Genomic DNA, 20,876 nt, shown 5'->3' on the forward strand with positions numbered 1-20,876 from the left:
TACAAGTATAAAGGAATCTAGATAGATATAGACTTCCATATATCAAAATCATCAACGCCGAAAACATATTTGATTAAGCCATGTCCGCCCGTCCGTCCGTCCGTCTGTCCGTTAACACGATATATATATCAAAATCATCAACGCCGAAAACAGATTTGATTAAGCCATGTCCGCCCGTCCGTCTGTCCGTTAACACGATAACTTGAGTAAATATTGATATATCTTCACCAAATTTGGTACACGAGCTTATCTGGACCCTGAATAGATTGGGAAATCGGATGATAACTACGCCCGCTTTTTATATATATAACATTTTGGAAAACACAAAAAACCTGATTATTTATTAAATAATACACCTAGAGTATTGAAATTTGACGTGTGGACTGACATTGAGACTCTTGATAAAAATTTAAAAAAGTTTTTAAAATGTGGGTTGCACCGCCCACTTGTGATAAACTAAATTTTACAAATATTGTTAATCAAAATCGTTAAATCTATAGTAACAAAATTCGGCAGAGAGTTTGCCTGTACTACAAATAATGCTTTGAAGAACAATTAACGAAAGCGGTTAAGGACCACGCCCACTTTTATATAAAAGATTTTTAAAAGGGTCTTGGACGAATAAAATAAGCTATATCTTTGCAAAATAGAGCCTTATATCAATGGTATTTCATTTTCCAAGTAGACTTATAACAGGAAATAACAAAAACTTCAAATTTTAAAAAATGGGCATGGCACCGCCCCTTTTATGACAAAACAATTTTCTATGTTCAGGGAGCCATAACTCTAAGAAAAATTAACGGAGCGTAACAAAATTGGGTACACAAATTTTCCCTATAGTAGAAAATATTTCTGGTAAAAATGGACGGGATCGGTTAAAGACCACGGCAACTTAGATGTAAAACAAGTTTAAAAGGGTTGTAAACTGGAATAATGAGCTATAACTAAGCAAAAAATAGTTTTGAATCAATGACATTTCACTTGTCAAGTTTTATTGTAAGAGGAAATGGGGAGACATTTTTTTTAAACGGGCGGTGCCACTTGTTATGTAGAAAAGTAATTTATCTGAAATGAAATGTACAATTGAAGCTCACGCTGAGTATATAGTGTTCGGTTACACCCGAACTTAGACACCTTTACTTGTTTATTTAATTTAATAAAATAAAAATAAATGTAAGGCGCGATAACCTCCGAAGAGATCTTAGGCCGAGCTTCTCTTTCAATTTGCGTCGTGCTCCTCTTGATTTTCCCTACAAATTGGCCGGACGGGACCTGCATGTTTTATGCCGATTCCGAGCGGCATCTGCAGGGCAGATGAGTTTCCACTGAGAGCTTTTCATGGCAGAAATACACCCGGAGCGCTTGCCAAACACTGCCGAGGGGCGACCCCGCTTAGAAAAATTTTCTTCTAATTGAAATACATTATATCTCAAATTTTGATGTTGCTTTGCCCGGGGTGCGAACCCAGGGCATACGGTGTGGTAGGCGGAGCACACTACCATGAAATTAAATATTTTAGGGTACGCCCTAAACTCACCTCGAATTGCATTGTCCTGGGTTCACGCCCCGGGCAAAGCAACATCAAAAATTGTAGAAACAAATTTTTCAATTAGTGAAGGTCTCGCATTTGTAGGAAAAATCAGAAGGAGCATGACGCAAATTGGAAGAAACACGCTTTATGTTTAAGAGTTTTTTATATTTTGTATGTATAAAATTAAAATCTCTAACGTTTTTCAAGTAAAACAGACGATTTACTAGGCCTTTTTTTAACCCATTTTCCGCGTTTGTTGCTTTGAAGCTTTTGCGTGTAATAAGACATCAGTGATGCGCTTTGACGAATATTCCCCTGCCTCTTCGTCGAGGCGTACCACCATTGTTGTGCTAAAATAGAAAGAAATAAGTTAAAGAGGCGAGAGAAAGGGACAAGACGGTTAAGAGGAAGAGGAAAATAAAGTTTAAAGGGGGGGGGGGGGGGGGGGGGGGGGAGAGAGATACATTTTAGGAAATAGAATAAAGTGGGATATCTAACTTGGATACGCAATAGAAAGAGGAGTTTCCTGCTGGGCATGAAAGCTAATATTTCGAACATTTTAAAATGAATTAAGATAGACCTTCCGGCGTGAAATCTTTGCCTTCATCAGCCGCAATTTGGGATGAAGACCACATGAAGTCTGAGTATTGTTGTGATGAATGCATGCAGTGATTATCACTTCCAGATCTGGGAGAAGGGCCGCATCTCTCCTGTCACTTACTGAAAAGGTTTGTTTTTTCTTTCTTTTTGTTAGTGTTATTGTTTTACCTGCTCATATCTCTACCTCACAGGGGTCGTGCAGGAAAAAAGCATCTTTAAGAATTGAAAGGATTCATAAAGGTTTATTTGAATAATTCCATGACTTGGAAAGTTTTTTGTAGCCTCGTTCATCTCAAAAGTCTCATGAATGTCTGGTTGCATCATTGTCATCAATCGCTAAGCATTTTGTTGTCTCATTCCAAGCGCAAGGATTTTGCCAAAACTTTGTCGTGACAGTGCGTGCGTTATTTTTATTTTCACTGAGGAATCTCTCACACCCCTGTAATTTGTTCCCCGAGTAGCTTTTATTGAAAACTTAAATTTTAACTTTTCACGACCTTTGGCTTTTATCTTGCTATGGGTTGAGATTGGTGAGGTTGGTTTGTATGCTACTCTTAGAGACCTATCACGGTCATCCAGACTTTCAGTGGACTGATTGGAACTTTTCTTTCAGAAAAAAATTATTGTACTTGATTATTAAGAGCAAGGGTAGAAGTAAGATAGGAAGAAACAGGAAAGAAATTACTTCTCCCGCCAGGTTGGCAGGTTCAGAGCCATCCGCAGATAAACTGATGATTGTCTGAAGAGTATTTTGTCTACTGATCAAATATTGCTTTGTGGGAATAAACAAATTATAGTTCCTAACTAAGTATCAAAACTGAGACATCAGTTTTTTACGAGCGCTTACTTCCAATTAACCTTTACTGGAGCTATATTTTCACTGGACTTTGGGCTACAATGGAGTTTTACGAGGCCAAGAAATCAGTGGACAGGGACACGCCGCAGGGGGGTGCTATCATCTCTGCTGTGGACGCTGGTCATCAACCAACTTCTCAGGCGTTTCGATGAGGGACGCGTAAAATTTACGGCTTACGCAGATGCCGTTGCAATAGTCATAAGTGGAAAGTGCCTTCCACCGATTAGTTCTTTGATGGATCGGGCGCTTCGGGATATTCATACCCGGGCATCTAATGTCGGGTTCAAAGTCAATGCGGAGAAGACGGATATGGTCTTATCTACAAAGAGGTACAAGGTCCCAAATTGGACCAGAAGAAGGCCGCAACGGCACTCTACGTATGTAAAAGAATGCTGGGTTTTTACAGCGATTGTAAGCCATATTCTATACTATGGAGTCCTTGTTTGGGGGAAAGCCACACAAAAAACAACATACCTCAAAAAATTAGAGGTGGTATGCAGACTATCGATGCTTAGCATTACGGGAGCCCTGAAAACAACCCCGACGGCTGCACTGTATGCCATTCTGCACATCCCACCTATAGACCTGATAGCAATGAACATATCATTAACAACTGCAACTAGGTTCGGTGACTCGGGGCAGCTTGAGCGCCGACCATACGGCCATAGTAGTATAGCGTCATCAATCACAAGACGAACAGACTACCTGATTCCCTATCTGTGCTTCGAAGGCTTTCTTAAGGCCACAATAGAGGTTGACGGTTGGCGCAAGGGTGCTCTAATGGCGGACGAGGCGACACATATGTACACAGATGGTTCCAAAGTAGTGAAAGGAGTAGGGTATGCGGTATACTGTGCTGATCCGGATATAAAGAGCTCCTACAGGCTGCCGGAATACTGTAGCGTTTTCCAAGCGGAAATAGTAGCCATAACCAAAACAGTAGAAACCCTGGAAGAAAATAGCCCAAGCTGCAATCGTTAACTTTTATATTGACAGTCAAGCAGCAATTAAGGCAATAATCTCGTATACCACAGCATCTAAATGCGTGTTAGAGTGTAAGCAGTCTCTGGAGAAAATCGGGACAGGGAGAAGCATACATCTATATTGGGTCCCAGGGCATATGGGAATAGATGGAAATGAAAAAGCGGATGAATTAGCTAAAAAGGACGCATCCCTTGAAGCGTGCTCCGTAGACGTCCCAATTAGACTGGGCAAAATTAGGCGAAGACGAGAGGTGCACATGATCGACCAAGCAAGAAAGGCGTAGGTTCAAGCGCGTGGCTGTAAAGTGTCGAAATTTATGTGCAGGTCTTACAACCTTAGACTAACAAAGTTGCTTCTATCATTAAAAAGAGAGGACTGTAGACTCATGACAGGTATTCTTAGTGGATTTTGCCTTCTGACGTCACATGCCTTTAAATAAGGCTGTGATAGCAGATGTAGGAAGTGCGGGTTGGAGCAAGAAACGGTCGAGCACGTTCTATACTCATGCCCTGCACCTGACAGGCTAAGACTCCGGCTATTAGGAGTGATACAACTGTCAGATCTAGAAACAGCAAGTGGCTTAAATCCCAGGAAGTTTCTAGTATTTGCCAAGAGGACGGAGTTATTTTATAACATAGGTCCTGGTTTTTGATAGGGTTTTTCAGTTTGGTCGTTAAAACAAACTTCTGGTAGCACTACAGACTTATTCAGTCTATGTGAGGTCCTCATGGACCGGCCAGTTCAACCTAACCTAACCTAACCTCCGTACTTAATGCCGCAGCGCTCCTTTTGATTTGTGATTTTAATTTCTTATAAATATGTTCAGCAGATCTTAAAGATTTTTGACTTACCAAAATTTGCTAAAAAATTTAGGTTGAATGCTTAGATATTTCTTTTATCAACATAAAGAAAATTAAGTATGTATATATTTTTACAAAAAATCTACATACAGTAGCCAACAGAAAAATAGCTGTGAAATTTTTTGTAAATTTCGCAGTTAAATTGTTATTGCTTTTACTCTTAACAATTCAGCAAAACCTTCTATGAATTTTGTACCCGAAAGTATGCATACCAATGTTCGAAAATTTTACGAAATTTTCAAATTGTTTTTGTTTTTATCGGCCTATTGATAAATCATTCAAGGTTCGAATTGAGCTCAAGGCCAGAACAATAATTTTTTTCTAATGATAATTATTGTTATTTTTTAATTTTTCTAAATTTGAAAAATTGAATTTTGTTTTTGGAATAGTAAGTAGAAAATTTTCCAGACAACCTGCCATAGCTGCGCAGATAGATCCATTTCGTAGGGTGCTAAGCCTTCATCATCAGTACGCTTTAGGCATGCTGCGCTAACCATTTAGCTATACAGCGGTGGTTTGTTTGACTGGCAAATTTGCTACTTCTATTCCTTTTTACCAACTATATTTATTCAGTGTTGCGCCATCTGGTGCAAAGCACTGATAATGCTGGATTTTTGTTTATTGTCAATTACTTTGTTTGACATTCCGAAGTGCTCATGGTTTATTAACAATTGTTTTTGTTTTTATCGGCCTATTGATAAATCATTCAAGGTTCGAATCGAGCTCAAGGCCAGAACAATAATTTTTTTCTAATGATAATTATTGTTATTTTTTAATTTTTCTAAATTTGAAAAATTGAATTTTGTTTTTCTACTTACTATTCCAAAAACAAAATTCAATTTTTCAAATTTAGAAAAATTAAAAAATAACAATAATTATCATTAGAAAAAAATTATTGTTTTGGCCTTGAGCTCGATTCGAACCTTGAAAATTTTCAAATTTTTATTTAAAACTTTCTAACTTTTTTTTGAGTATGAACTCATTGAGTCACATATCTAAAATTACGCAAACTAATTTCAAAAACGTTTGTGAAAACATTCGAAGGTTTGAGTAAATTTTGCGAAAATTTTGAGCTTTTGTGTAGAGTTTTTTGTGGTTTTTCGGGTATAAGTTCCATAAATTTTTAAAAATTTCGTCATTGAAACTATGAAGACCATTCTAAAAAACATTATAGAATAAAGTTCGAGACATAGAAAAATTAAGGCAAACTCGACTTTATTACTTACAGTTTTCTGTATTTTTTCTAGTATGAGTTCTGTGCATTATTTTGAATTTTGTTACTCAAACTAGCAGACGAAACTCAAAAACAGTTTCGAAAATATTCGAAAATTTTACGAAAAACCAAAATTTTTTATTTAGAGCATTTTCGAATTATTTTGAATTTTGTTGCTGAAACTAGCAGACGAAGCTCAAAAATTGTTTAGAAAAAATTCGAAAATTTTACGAAAAACTAACGTTTTTTATTTAGAGTATTTTGCATATTTTGGCATGAATTCTGTGAATTTCGCGACTGAAAAGTTTCAGACCAATTTCAAAAGAGTTTTCGAAAAAGTTCGAAAATTCAAGAAAACTTACGGAAAATTTCCAAAATAATTTAAATAAAAGTACAAGTTGTAGGCATCTTAAAATTCTCATTGATTTTTGAAACCTCTTTTTTAAAGGTGTTTAATATTTTCTCCACTTAATAATAAAGCTATGCGCCCTTTGTATGGAGGAAAGTATATATAAAACACCCTTGGAGAAACCATTTTCAAAAACCAATACGATTTTCGAGAGAAAGATAACTTGTGCTTTGCTTATCTAAAACTGCTTGGACTACAATTATGTATACTCGAAAATTTTGAAAATTCTTAATAAATGGTTGGAAATTTTTGTAAAATTTTCTCGAATTTTCGAATATTTCCGAAATTTATTTAAACTAGGTCTGCTAGTTTCGGTAACAAAATTATAAACATTCAAATAATTCATACCGGAAAACATCTAAATAAATTAATCAAATAATTAAAATTTTTTTTTTCGAAATTGGGTTTGAAACTGCTTTGCATGCTCTCTATATATAAATATAAGCTATATAATTCATTCAAATTTTTTCGTAAATATTCGAAAATAAAAAAAAAAGAAATTTAATTAACGAAATTTGATAACTCAACATGATTTTCTGCTAACAATTTTATGTTTTTATGTAAATTTGTGGCATGCTGTGTTACAAAGTATATGATTTTTTGTTTAATTTTTGTTAAATATAAAATTACTTAAGTTTTAACACTTACATGCATCCTTTGGGTACCGTCATATTCAGTCCATCCAGAACAACATTCGGATTTTTGCCACTTCCATACATTTTATGTGCTCGTCGTACGCATACGGCTTGCTGTCGCCTCAAGGCCAATGTTGATGGTTGTGTCTTGAAGAGGCGTCGACGTTTCGCTAAATCAGTTTCGGCACTTGTTACCTCCACAATGGTATTATTTGATGGTAGACCCTCTGATTCGGCATCCATATTTGAAGCTTTTATTGTTATTGCTTTACTGGATGTAGTAGATTTTATTATTATTGTTATTGTTTTGTTTTGCGTCGATTTTTGGTTTTGTCACTTTTGTTAATATTCTATGATATTTTTTCTTGTATTTTTGCCTTTTTTCTTTTGTTTTTGTTTTTGGCGTCTTAGTCTTCGTTAGCTCTTAAGGTCTCACTCTTTAAACTACCTGCCTACATTCATAGATACATACAAAATCAAGAAAATTTTCTAGCAGTTGCTTTGTTCTGAAATGCTACTTGCTTGTGGTAAGCCATGTCGTATGAGTAACATTTTATGATTGTATTAAAGTGGGTCGAATTTTTCGTTTGACATTTTTGATACATAGTATGGTACTTGCTGATTGTGTGGGCATTTATATGAGAAAGTTTTAAAAGAGTGATTTTCGACTCTTAACTGATCATTAGGATGTAGTTGGCAACTCATCAGAATTTCAAAAATATAATTTAATAAATTTTTTTTTGAAATTCGAATGTCAAATAAAAAAGTTACAATTAAAAACAATTTCAGCTGTATTTGAAAGGATACAAAAATTAAAAAAAACTATTTCCAATACTCTCTAAACGTAAACTTAAAATCAAGGGGGTGAATTTTGCATCCTTTTAAAATCGAAATTTGGGTCAGCTATTGCTATTCCTTAAACAATTAAATACTTTTTTATTTCGGTAAACTACTCAGCCTCATAACTTATTTCGGCAATGTGCATCTTCATAATTTTCCTCTTTCTTTTATAATTTTTATTTTATACATTTAAGGAATATCATCTTATTTAGTCGAAACAATTTTGACCCACCCTAATATTTACATACAATGTCATCGTGTATGGGAAGCGCTTATGCGTAGCTTCTCTTATCCCTAGTTGTTATTTTTACTATGCGAATAGCTATTTTTGTGATGGTTGCTGTCAACAACTACGAAATGCCACGAGCTCCTACGTTCAATGCACTAAAGCTGGTGCTGTGTGCCGACCTTCTCGTCGCCCTTTGTACTCAGGCACGCGCGCGTTCGTCTGGAAGGGTAGTATCTATTCAATTTTTTTTCTTTTTTGTCAACACTGAAGATATGGGAAATTTATAGGGGTTGCATTTAGCTTTGATTTTTTTGCATGCATATTAGGTTGATCTAAAAATATGTGTGGAGAAAATGTAAGTCAGATGTTTAAAATCAGTTCGACCTTGAATCCTCCTTATAGGCTCTGCCCATAAATTTAGGGCTCAGTTCCAGAATAAGTGGTTGTAATACCAATAGCCCACTTTGAAGGTAATTTGGACGGCGATGTCAGTACTGATCAATGCTTCTTTACGGTAAATTATGCATCCACGCTTGACGGTGTAGATCTTGGAGGTTTAAATCAGTCAAGATGAACGTTCCGTATAAACCTGGATATAGGGATGTTGAAGGCAACTGCAGAGCAGCTTGTCAGGAGTTGTACGACCAAATTCCGTGCATGCACGAACACTTTAAGCAGGACAAACCTGCTCTGGTAAGCGCTCAGTATATACGAGACAGTTTGGTTGCCGTGACTTTACTATGATAAATAGTGAGCTAACATCGTCAGGGCTTACCTGACTGGAAAGGGGTTTCACTGACCACTGTTTGATAGGAAATTACGGCACTAAATCTAAGGCTTACTGCTGCAGTTGCAGATGTATTGAGGAGAAGCAAACCGGCACTAAGTAAAAGAGGTTTTACTGCTCTCAATTAAGGGTTTTTCAATGATCCTGCGGACGTTTCTTAGATTGGCGATAAATTTATTGGGTCCATTGGTGGCCTCACTTTTGGGCTGGGCTGCGACTTCTCAGCCCAGTCCTTGTAAGTTAACCTTACCAAAAGTCATGCTATAAAAATTTACTTCTTAATACTTTTGTATTTGTTTTGCTAAAAACATTTGCAATGGTGTGCTTTAAAGCTCCGACTTCGCTTCTTTTCGTGCACCCTAATGCTAGTACATCTTTAAGTATCAGCTCCCTACATTTTATTCTAGCGCAATCCCTTTGCACAATTTATATGTAAATATATTATTATTGTTCTTCTTCTCCTTCCAGAGCTATACTTAACACGGCGACGGTTATCATGTCCCTTTTGTTGTTATCGCATTTTTACCGCTTCGTTATTGTCGCCGCCTTTGCGCTTTTACCACGACATGAACATCTTCTGTTGCTGTTTTTAGTGTTTCACCAATGCTTGTGACACATATACATACGCGCACACAAACAAATGCAGCAAAATCAGTGTTAGTATACACATATAGGAGTCTCCACTGTCGTATCTCGTAGCTGCAACTATTCACTCCCTGTTGTGCTCCCACTGCGTCGTAAGATATTGCAATAATTCTTTTTATTTTTTGTTCGCCTCCTCAAACTCTTTAGTCTCATTCGGGATCTTCAATATATTTTTGCTGACTATCGGACTTATTGCCTTCGTGCGACTCAACACTTAAAGCCAACTCTACTTCCTTATTTTTCATCAACTTTTTTTACTTTTTCATTTTGTCTCTTCACACCACCCGCAGTTCGTCTATTGTCTCGTCAAGTGTTACAATTGATGTTAAGCAGACCAATTCAGTTCAACAAAACTTGTGTGCAGTGATAGTAGTCGCAATGGTAATATCTACGTAGTATTGCTCTTGTTGTTGTTGGTTTTATTATAGTAGTTCCAGCACATGAAAGCGTGTAGCTTTCGCTTTCCTTGGGGCGATTGTGACTTGGCTCTTGTATCTTCTGATTTATGCATATGTGTGTCCAAATTGTATGTGTGAATATAGGGATGGAAATGAAATGATTCTATTCAACAACCGTTATGTTTGCCTTGACATCTCATGTATGTGAAAGTACATGTATCCAAATACATATGCATTAGACCACATCAAACATGAGTTTTCTTTTCAAAACCCAAGGGTAGTGACCATAAAATTGAAACTGTGGCTGTGCTGGTTGGAATAAAATCATCGAAGTGGTAGTGCTTTAGTCGTTGATTAACGAGCAACAAGGCCAGATGCGTGCACGCTTGTTCCCTAGCACGAAAAATCAAAATCAGAAGTCATCGTAGTCACCTGCATGCCATTTGGACACTTTGACTGAGAATAAGTAAAGCAAGCAGTGAAACAGTTTTCGCTTGTACTTATAGCAGTGAATATCTAATGCGCAGATTTCATGCTGAAACTTGTTTCGCTATTCTCTATGTACACACATACTAATTCAGTCAATGTCGCGATTGGGTTGGCAAGAGGCATTTAACATCCTCTTCTGATGTCGTTATTAAGCCCCTACAAAAAATTTGGCAACATTTGCTGCTGGTGGGCGAACAATCATTGGATGATATATCAGAGCTGAATACATTGACACAATCCAATAACATGTTTTCGTCCCTCTGTCGCGAAAACGCTTATTTTGCGATCAAAAAAACTTACTCTCACACAATTTTGTACGCTTATGAATGCTTTGAACGAACTGAAGCTGGGCAGCATTTCCAAACTTAAGACAAGCTTCTACATACCGCATTGAGTTTCATGACTAAACCAGCTACAAATTGGTAACAATATAATTCACGCAAGGTTATGACCGTCTAACCGTCGGCAGTTGCTTCTTCACTCTGCCAACTGGCGTGAATTAGTCACACCAAGGGAGCTTAAGCCGTTTTCCACCATGTCCTTCCAGCGGAGTGGGAGCCGCCCTTTTCCTCTGCTTCCATAGGCGGGTTCGGATAGACACACTTTCTTGGCCGGAACGTCGTCTTTCATTCGCATAACTAGGCCTAGCAAGCGTAACCGCTTCGTTTTAATTGGTTGGACTATGTTGATGTCTGTGAAAGCTCGTACAGGTCATCATTAAATATTTTTCGGTACTCGTTCTATCGCCAACGCGTAGAGGTCCGTAAATATTTCCAAGAACTTTCCTCTCGAACATTCCCAGAGCCGTTTTATTTGATATTTATAACAATATTATCTTCGCTATAGAAGACCTATAACTTGTACTTAGTGTGACTTGAATTGACTGACCTACAAAACTGCATACTTAAGTAAATTCGGAAAACTACAAAAAAAGGTTTGAAATTTCCGTAAAATTTTCTTAAAATTTGCAATTTTTCTAAATATCGGGTATAAAAAAGAGTATCATATCTGAAGCAGTTTGATAAAAAATGGCACTGCTATTTTTCTGTTCGCTGCTGTGAATTTATTGCAAGTAGTCGGGGGCCAAAAAATCCCTAGCCAATATCGTACGCACGGTCTAATGTATTTAAAAACGCCTACAAGCGTTTAACTCATTCAATATTTTACTTATGTAGTTTTGTTCAGCAGCTCGCTTCCGGCTTCTGCTGCCTGCTTTTATTGTTGCTGTCGCTTGCAGCGTTTTGTTATTGTTTTCATATTCCGTTTAACTAATAGATGATTGCCGTTTAGTCATCGTCAGTATTTAACTGTAATGAGAAAAAATAAATAAAAATAAATTAGATCATAAGTTACCACTATTGCTTTAGATATGTATTTGTATGTACAATATATGAATATAAGTGTGTATATATGGGGTATTCCATCCCATTTCGACTAATTTTGAACCCGACCCCTTTAGAATTGGCTGAAAGTTTTTTTTCTTTTTCTAGCTTACGAAAGACGTTTTTCAGAAGTTTTTCAAATTTTTTCATCCAACTCAAAAAAAGTTATGAATGTAAAAACACACCGTTTTTGTTTCCAAAATGCTATAACTTTTTCAAAAATTTACCGTTTTTTTTGTAATTTTTCAGTTTTTCGAGATTTTTCCAATTTCACCCTTTTTTTTTCTCAGAAAAAACTTCAATCAATTCTGCAATCATCCCCAGTAATCCCGGAGTGGACCGAGAATTTTTTTTTTTTTATTTAATTGAAAAAAAAAAAAAATCTTTAAAATTTTTTTTGTATTTTGTCCGAAAAGTACATTTAAAAACATATTTTTTAAAAGAAAAATGATCCCAAACGGTCAATTTTTGAAAAAGTTATAGCAGTTTGAAAAAACAACGTTTTTTTCAAAATATGTAAAACTTATTTTGAGTAATTCTCGGTCCACTCCGGGATTAGTGGGTGTTGGTATTAATTGGAAGGGGATTTGTATACTTGCGTGAATGTCCGGTACAATAAAAGAAAAGCACTTCTTAGTTCAACGATTTAATGAGGACTAAAAGATAAAATTCATGTGTACATATAGTTAACTCATCAATATATGTAATATGTCTTATTCATTCTAATTATTAGAAATATGTTCTCAATAGGAAATATTGAACTTAAAACTCAAAGTTATTATTTCAACAGTGGGGATGATTGCAGAATTGATTGAAGTTTTTTCTGAGAAAAAAAGGGCGAAATTCGAAAAATCTCGAAAAACTGAAAAATTACAAAAAAAAAAACTTCAAAATTTTTTTTGAAATTTTTCCGAAAAGTACATTTAAAAACGAATTTTTTTAAAAAAAAAAAAAGATCCCAAACTGTCAATTTTTGAAAAAGTTTTAGCATTTTGAAAACAAAAACGGCGTTTTTTAAAAATTCATAACTGTTTTTGAGTTGGATGAAAAAATTTGAAAAACTTCTGAAAAACGTCTTTCGTAAGCTAGAAAAAGAAGAAAAACTTTCAGCCAATTCTAAAGGGGTCGGGTTCAAAATTGGTCGAAATGGGATGGAATACCCCATATACATAAATGTGTTACGAGCATGCTTTATTTTTCATAAAAATTCAGTTATTATTAAAAGTTTTGACAACATAATGAGTTTTGTTACACCAATAATTTCTTTAAATCGCTTGGAATTTTGTGACTAGACCACTGAGCTATCTACAAAGATAAACAAAACTGAAAAAAATTCTAGTTTGAACAGAGAACATAATTAGTATGTAGGTGCATTTAGCCTTTAAGCTCAAATACGTGAAACTGAGAACAGCCGGGAAATATGTTGGCTTCGACATGTGTTCTGGTTTGTGGGATCATGTTGAATGAGTTGGCATTGTTGTGCAAAAATTATGCTCACTATGCTATAATTTTCTTGAACTTTGTTGTGAATCATTCAGTGAATGATGTAGCAAATGAAACTGCGTAAAAAGAGATTTACAAAACAGTGTGTACTATAAATGCCTTAGAGCCATCAGCCAATGCCATTTGAAGAAAGCTGTCCCGACAATTTTTGAAAAAGCCTGAAATTTGTATAGCATAAACTAAAAAAACCTTTGCCTAAATGAAACAGAATTGCTAAAAGAAGAAAAAAATCACGTTTATTTAGGGCCGCAGAGAACCGAGCCGGGCCCCTGGGACAGTTCGCGTTTACGGGCCCCCCTAAAAAATAAACTAGACCCAGTAAAAAAAGTAACATAACGTACATAAATTTTTCAATTCATATTGTCAGTTTTATTTCATATAAAATAAGATTTACTGGAGAACTTACAAAAATGAAATGTTAGATTTCATTGTTTGATTTGCATACATTAACATTTTCTAAATATGTACATTTTAAGAGCTTGAATCATCCAAGGAAAATATTCCGTGCTTTTTGGTCTGCGAATATACCGATTCAAAAGTAATGCTGCGAGCAAGGCTGAACTCCAACGCCAATGTTCCAAGGCTTGTCAAGCTATTTTCGCTCATAGTAGAACTTAAAGATTTTTTTACGCGAGATAATAGACTAAAAGAACGCTCCCCTTCAGCCACACTGACTGGAAGTGTGCAAAATATTCTTAATGCTATGCAGATGTTAGGAAATAATACTTCCATCGTCAAGTCACGAAATTTGTTCAGATGTTGAAATTGTGGCAGCGAATCACATCCCAAATTCGCTAAGTGGATGGCTTTGAGATAGAAATATCGATTCCATAAATCGTGCAGAATACCGCTGCCTTTTCTCTGAGCTCTTCTTCTGTCAGATCCTGATACTTCCACAAAAAACTAAATTTAACCGCAATGTCATTTACGGCTTCGTAACGTCGTGTCATTTTACCAATCAACCGGTCCAAAAGAACGTAAAAAACTTGCTGTTTGAATTGAGTTTCGGTGTCACACTCAGTTGATTCGCCAGGTAATTCATCGAACTGGCGCTTTCTTATCTTCCTTCTTCCTCTGCGAAGGTATTCACAACTCCTATACTCGCTGCCAGAACTTTACATTCTTGAAGTATGATCGACCATTGATCCCTGAACTTCTTCAACTCTTCAATCTGTTTCCACGTCCAGTGTTTCCAGAATTTCTAGCTTGCAGTACCAGATTTCGATGGTTGATTACCGTTAACACTTTGAGCCAAATGGAGGCTAAGAGGATATACTCAAATTTCCACATATATGCTTCAATACCTTTCAAATCCGTTACTGTTTCTGAACTCAGATTCAAACGCTTGATTTCATGAATAGCTTTCAATATTTGGAGAATGTGAGTTGCGAAAGGTTTCACACTACAACACGAGCAGACCATCTTGTTTTTGACATGCTGTGCAAGGAGCAATTAGTTTTTTCCTTGAGAATTTTCCATCTGTGAGGGCTTGTGCTAAAGATATTATAAAATTTCTGCATAATACCGAAAAATGTGATGACTTCTGCACATTGAAAAATTTACCAATAATTGCACCACTGACAAAAGAAATACGAAGCTTGCAACAATTAACGCGAAACTGACCTATGTAAGCTTATCCACGGCATACTCATATGTTTGCACAAATTTGCGCTTCGCAAAACAAGTCAAGTGTACTAATTTTTTCAAATTAACGCTCTAGTTTATTATCAGCCTGTATTTACAGATATTGCTGGCTTTTAGAAAAATGAAAAAGCAATACGACCAAACCGATAGGGGCATAGTTATAGTCGAAATAAAATGTGATTTTAAGTTATTTGAAGCATTTTTGAAATAAAGCGGCTATAAAATTTTGTCAAAAACGTTTATCTAACTTAAAATCGCATTTTATTTCGACTTTGACTATGCCCCATAGTATTTGATTGGATGCTTATGATTTTAGTTTAGTGATTTTCAATTTTACAACAATTTTTATAGCAACAAAATATGTATGTATCTATGAAAGTTAGAGTACTGTCAATACTGCTTTGCCTTGCCAAAATCTTTCCGGGGCCCAGGGCAATTGCCCCGGCTGCCGCCCCCCCCTCCCCACGGCCCTGCAGAGCTTATAGCACTTTTGTTTTTGTTTTGCTCTGATTAATGAGCATAGATACAAACTCACACTTTGAATATAAAAAAATTCATAGCACTCCAATACGCCTTAAAATATAAATTCGATTCACATGAAAGTGAATTTCATATGAAAGTGCAAAGAAAAAGTACTTCCATATAAAGGCAAACAATTTCCTTATGATATTCATATTTACACTAACAATTTTACACAAAACAATTTTTCAAAAATATTGTGGCATTGAGAAAAATTTTAGTTCAAAATTTATTCATTTAGGGGACCATCAGAATTCTTTAAACATTTAAAAATTTTTTTTTTTTTTTTTAATTTAATAAAGGTTCAGTGTATGTAATTTTTTAGAGGTGTTGTGATATCCACGTCCATATAAACATTTTTGAAGAGCACTGATTAAAACGTTGAAAAAAAATATATATATAAATAAATAAATTGAATAAAAAACTCTATACTCTAAAACTTTAAAAAAATGTGTTTAAGTAAGTTATGCTCACTTAAATAGATAATGATATTCCTGTCCTTATGTGACCTTCTGTCACCTATCCCCACCTGTGACTTGTGATCACTTCATCGCTCCTCCTGTGATTTGCGTTCACCTAACTAGTTGTATGACTTGCGCTCATACCACCCTGGCCGTAAAGTAGACTGGAGTTGATCCAATGCTTCGAATCGTCATATGCGTCAGTTGCCTTCCATCGACAATTTCTTGTTATAAATACTGGTGCGATGTACGACATCGCTCTCTTCTTCTTTTCGTTGGTTCCGGATATCAATCGTATCTACAAACATGGTTTCTGCAATCAAATGACCTCGACGAATGAGGTAAAACTACATCCGAGTAGATTCGATCCAATTAATATCAAGCCACGTAACATCAAAGGAAGTATCAAAACCATTTACCTAAATTTGTAATTTATAATAGCGATATAACATTGAACAGCGGAAGCTTTACAAGCAATGCTAAAAATCCAATATCAGTAAACTCATGAAGCGTGCCTATAAATATTCCACAGAGTTTGGATTAAAAAACATACGGTATACAAGTATATACGTAATGGTATAATAAAATTAAAGAAAAAAAACTTTTCTAAAAATAAGCTTTTTATATTGGTTAATAATTTAATAATTTAGGTGTAAAGTTTTAATGTTAAAAATATATAATTATGTACAATATGGAATTTTTTTGTCGCAGACGAAGAAGCCTAATTATCGCTAAAGGTTACAATGAACTTAGAAAGTGTTATATTTCTTTACAGTCAATTTTTTTTTTTTTTTTTTTTTTTTTTTGTAACGTTTCTCATTCTATCCATTTCTTTTAATGCATTAAAATTACAAGGTTTATTCGAAGTCAACTGCGAACAGTCAAGTTCTTCGATTCGAAGACCTGCTAAAAACCTAACTCGGCTTAAAGACACATAAGCTTGACCAGCAGCAAATAATTTGCAGCCTAGATAAATAACAGCATGGTCTGCAGTAGTTCCCTGCATTTTTGCACAGTTGATGCCCACGATAATACAATCGGGAGAATTCCTCTTTCAGCTGTGCCGTGATTAAATTTAGAAGGAAATTGAACTGATTTAGGCTGTATTATGTGAACGCCATCGTTACCAAAGTGTACGCGAACCGATGGTATATCGTTATTGTGTAGTTGAGCACGTCTGTAATATTTCCATATAATTTCAGTGATGTGACCTATTGCTCCATTTACAAGTCCCTTAGCAACGTCGACGTTAGATCTCAACATAACTTTAGGACCAACAAATATTTCTAGTTATTTTGGAAGACCTCCTGTTTTGTTTACATCTGAGTGTATTATATTATTAACATAAATCTGATCATTGTTTTCTGTTCCATTAATTAATTGATCTTGATAATAATCAGTTATCAGCTGAGTGAAAGAAATTGTGCTTTTGAAACGATACGTTGAGCCAACTCTCAACAACCAGTCGATAAAAACCTTGAGAGGATAGGGCGGAAAATTTTTATGCTCACTAATTTGTCGTAAAGTTGTAACTGTGCGTTCCAGAAAGTTATCACTAATCAACTTCGCCAGCAGTTGTGCTTTTGGAATGCGCCCCATGCTTAACTAACTTAAAATCATATTCTATTGTGACTGCCTATGTCACGTTCAGTTTACTACTACTGATTGCAGATCTTACCCTTGTGAACACAAATCTTTACCGATAACTCTGTTATCGATAAATTTATCGAATTCTCGCAAAGCAATATTGCATTGTCATCGGAGTTATACATGTGTGCAAAATTTCAGCTCAATCGGACTCCGGGAAGTGTATCAAATTTAACTTGCAAAATTTGATTGCAGACAACAGCCAAGTGAAAGTAAATAAAAGCTTATAAAAAGTAATAACAACAAAAGGTAACACTTATATCAATTGCCAAACATACCTTCTGACATTCAAAGTGCTGAATGAATAACGGCATTTGCCTTTACACTATTATGGTATATGAATCTTGCAACGAGCTCAATACTCAGTTATCGAGTAGCTAGCTTCTGTCCTCATATTACAATTTTGCAACTTTTTGGTAAAGTATAAAATTGATGTAAATAGTTAAGCAGAACTTTTTTCTGTTACAAGAACTAAAAAACTATTAAATTTTTCGAGCTCAAGGCCACGCATAAATAAAAACCAAATATTTTATATCTTTCAATAAATATACTTGTTTAATGTTAATCGATATTTCGACCTCAATCTGAGATCATCCTCAGGACTGAAAAGATTACAAAACAATAAAAATATCAAAAAGTGCATTTTACGTACATCCTTATAACACAACTTACACTCTTGGCTGTGCCTGATCGACTAATTTTAAAAGATTACATATTAAACGAATATAAACAATATAATGTAAACAAATAAATACCGTAAATATAAACAAATTTTGACAAAAACAACCATGTACAAATTTCTCCAACTGTACGTCGCGCTCAGCATACATATATATGTACATATATCAGCTACAGGTAAGCTGTTGTTGTCTAACATTATAATACGAATATTGGTGGGACATTAAACTAACAAATTGCTCTCAAAGCGCTTTTTTGTTTCTGCTTATTAGCTGCCTATAGGCCGAAGCACAATTTTCCGTGTCTGTTTTAAAATTTATCCGTTTGTCGCTCTCTATATTAATAATATGAAGCATTTCAAGTATGTACCTCTTGTTATATTACTTCTCTTGTTGCAAAATTCTCACATTGTCTAAATCTGGACAATGTCCCGTAGCGCTACAATGATGTGTTAAGCCTGTTTTGTTATCGTTCAAATTATTTCTGTTTTTTATGTTCGACTTGTGTCCGGAAATCCTTGTCTTAAGCTTAGATTTAGTTGTCCCCACATATACTTTATTGCATAAGTGGGACCCGTCACCATTGCAATTAATTTGGTATATTACGTTGGATTTCTCGTATTTTTCAATCCTGCTTTTCATGTTGCTGTATATTTGTCGTAGAGTGTTGTCGTACGTGAAAGCTATTTGGAACTTGTCCCGGTCATATATATTTCAGTTCTTCAGTCTGTTGGACAAGCCTGGAATGTATGTGGCTGTCTTGAATATTTTCTTGGCATCCTGTCTGATCTCAGTAGTATTCGGTCTAGCGTAAAAAGCTCGCATGTAACTATTGATTAAAGATAGAGGAAAATCGTTGTCTGTTAATATTTCCTTGATCAGGGCAACATTTTCCTCATGGTAACATGCGTCGCTAATAGAGAGAACTTTTCTGACAAAGTTCTTTGCCGTGTTTACTATGATTCTTCTTTCATGCTTGGCATAAAAGTTTATTAATCTCCCAGACGCAGTGGGTTTTTTGTACCATTTGAATGTAAGTTTATTGTTATGTCTTATTACCATCGTACCTAAGAATGGTAATTTTCCGTCAACTTCTATCTCTGACGTGAAATTTATAGACTTCATGTAGCTATTTAGAGTGGCCACCGTTTCTTGGACTTTATCTGTTTTGACGATAGCAAATATATCATCCACATATTTCGTTAGCAAACGTGGTTTATGTGGAAAATTTAATAATTTAAATATTGAAGGCCGAAAAACAACAAATAAAGAACTAAAGAACTATTAAAAAGCTACTAAGAACAAATTATTGGAACTTTGTAATCGTTTTCAAAAATTAAAGAGCTTAAAAGGGCTATTTCTTATAAAGTAAGATAACTGTCGAAACTTTGTTGGCCATTTTTTCCTTTTTTTCAAGAAGCACTACTTGTTTTTAAGTATTTTTTTGAATTTCCAAAATGTTTTTCTTTTTTTTTTTTTGGAAAATTGCATTCATATAGAAAAACGACAGAACTATCAAAATGCTACATATACTTTTCTTATTGTTTTTTGTATTTTAAATTTTTGCTACTTGAATTTTGCTTATTTTAGAAAAATAATTTTTTTTTTTTTGTAATCACGCAGAATTTTTTTAAATTCGTTTAAACATCTAACGAAAAATTAAAATGCTACTTCGAATTATTTTCTTTACTTTTTTAATGCAACAGTTTTATCTTTTTGAGAAAGTTTTTATAATTTCAAGATCTAAAGAATTTCTAAAATTGTATTCCGAACAATTTTTTTTGTAACTTTTTTTGCTTTGGTGACTTTCCGAAAACGTTTAAATATATTTTGAAATTTTCGCAATACTAATATAAACAACTTTTCCTTTTTATGGCATAAAAACATTTATTCGACTTTTTAATCATATACAAATTTGACGTAAATTTGCAGAAATTTTCCTTCTCTTTGAAAATTTTAAAATCTGCGAAGGATACCTTTGTGATATTTTTTTTTTCAAGCCTGAAATTTTTCCTTTTTTTAGAAAAAGTTTTTAACTAATTTTTCAAAACATTTTTTCACCTTTTCAGGAACCACAGAACCGCTGTTAAATTCTTTATACATATGTATATATTTTTTCGAAATTTTTAGTATTTTAATAAAGCAGCACATTCTTTACGGATCTATACTCGTATAAAAGTGGCACAGAAGAATTTTTCTTAATTAATTTCAAGTTTTCAAATTCTGTTTGAGATTCTAGAATTTTTTTTGAACAAGTCTTGTTCAATATTACCATTGAAGGCCGGTAAACGAACAATAATATATATTTATTTTTTTAATTAATTTCAAATTTTAAATTATTTTTCAAATCCTATCTATATATTATTTTGCTTGATGAAATATTGGTATGCCCTTGGGTAAGGAGGAAAAGGGATTTAGCGGATTTAGAGTCTTTCCCCTACCAATAGAGATATACGCCGCCGATTTTGGTCGTTTTTCGCACGCCGCCGCCGAATATCAAAAATATCGGCGCGGCGGCGGCGTCCGGCGCGTTACTATATTTTCTCGTTTAAGACAGTTTAGGCCAT

General features: G+C 34.8%; 1 protein-coding gene across 15 annotated transcripts in view; it reads right to left on the reverse strand.

Annotated features, from left to right (window-relative positions):
* Window positions 1–20,876, reverse strand: part of osy (oskyddad) — a 281,999-nt gene that overhangs the window by 150,148 nt on the left and 110,975 nt on the right. For 9 of the 15 annotated variants that reach the window (XM_067781425.1, XM_067781416.1, XM_067781411.1 and 6 more), the window contains 2 exons: window positions 11,644–11,783; window positions 7,102–7,536 (listed from right to left, as the gene is read on the reverse strand). In XM_067781425.1, the coding sequence (XP_067637526.1) occupies window positions 7,102–7,331 (230 nt within the window). In that variant the 5' untranslated portion in view covers window positions 7,332–7,536; window positions 11,644–11,783. Of the gene's footprint in view, window positions 1–7,101; window positions 7,537–9,470; window positions 10,467–11,643; window positions 11,784–20,876 lie in introns of those variants that run through there. The other 6 variants (XM_067781467.1, XM_067781459.1, XM_067781449.1 and 3 more) reach the window with 2 other exon arrangements.

Source organism: Eurosta solidaginis, chromosome 1, assembly GCF_040869045.1.
Source record: "Eurosta solidaginis isolate ZX-2024a chromosome 1, ASM4086904v1, whole genome shotgun sequence".
NCBI classification, from domain to species: domain Eukaryota; kingdom Metazoa; phylum Arthropoda; class Insecta; order Diptera; family Tephritidae; genus Eurosta; species Eurosta solidaginis.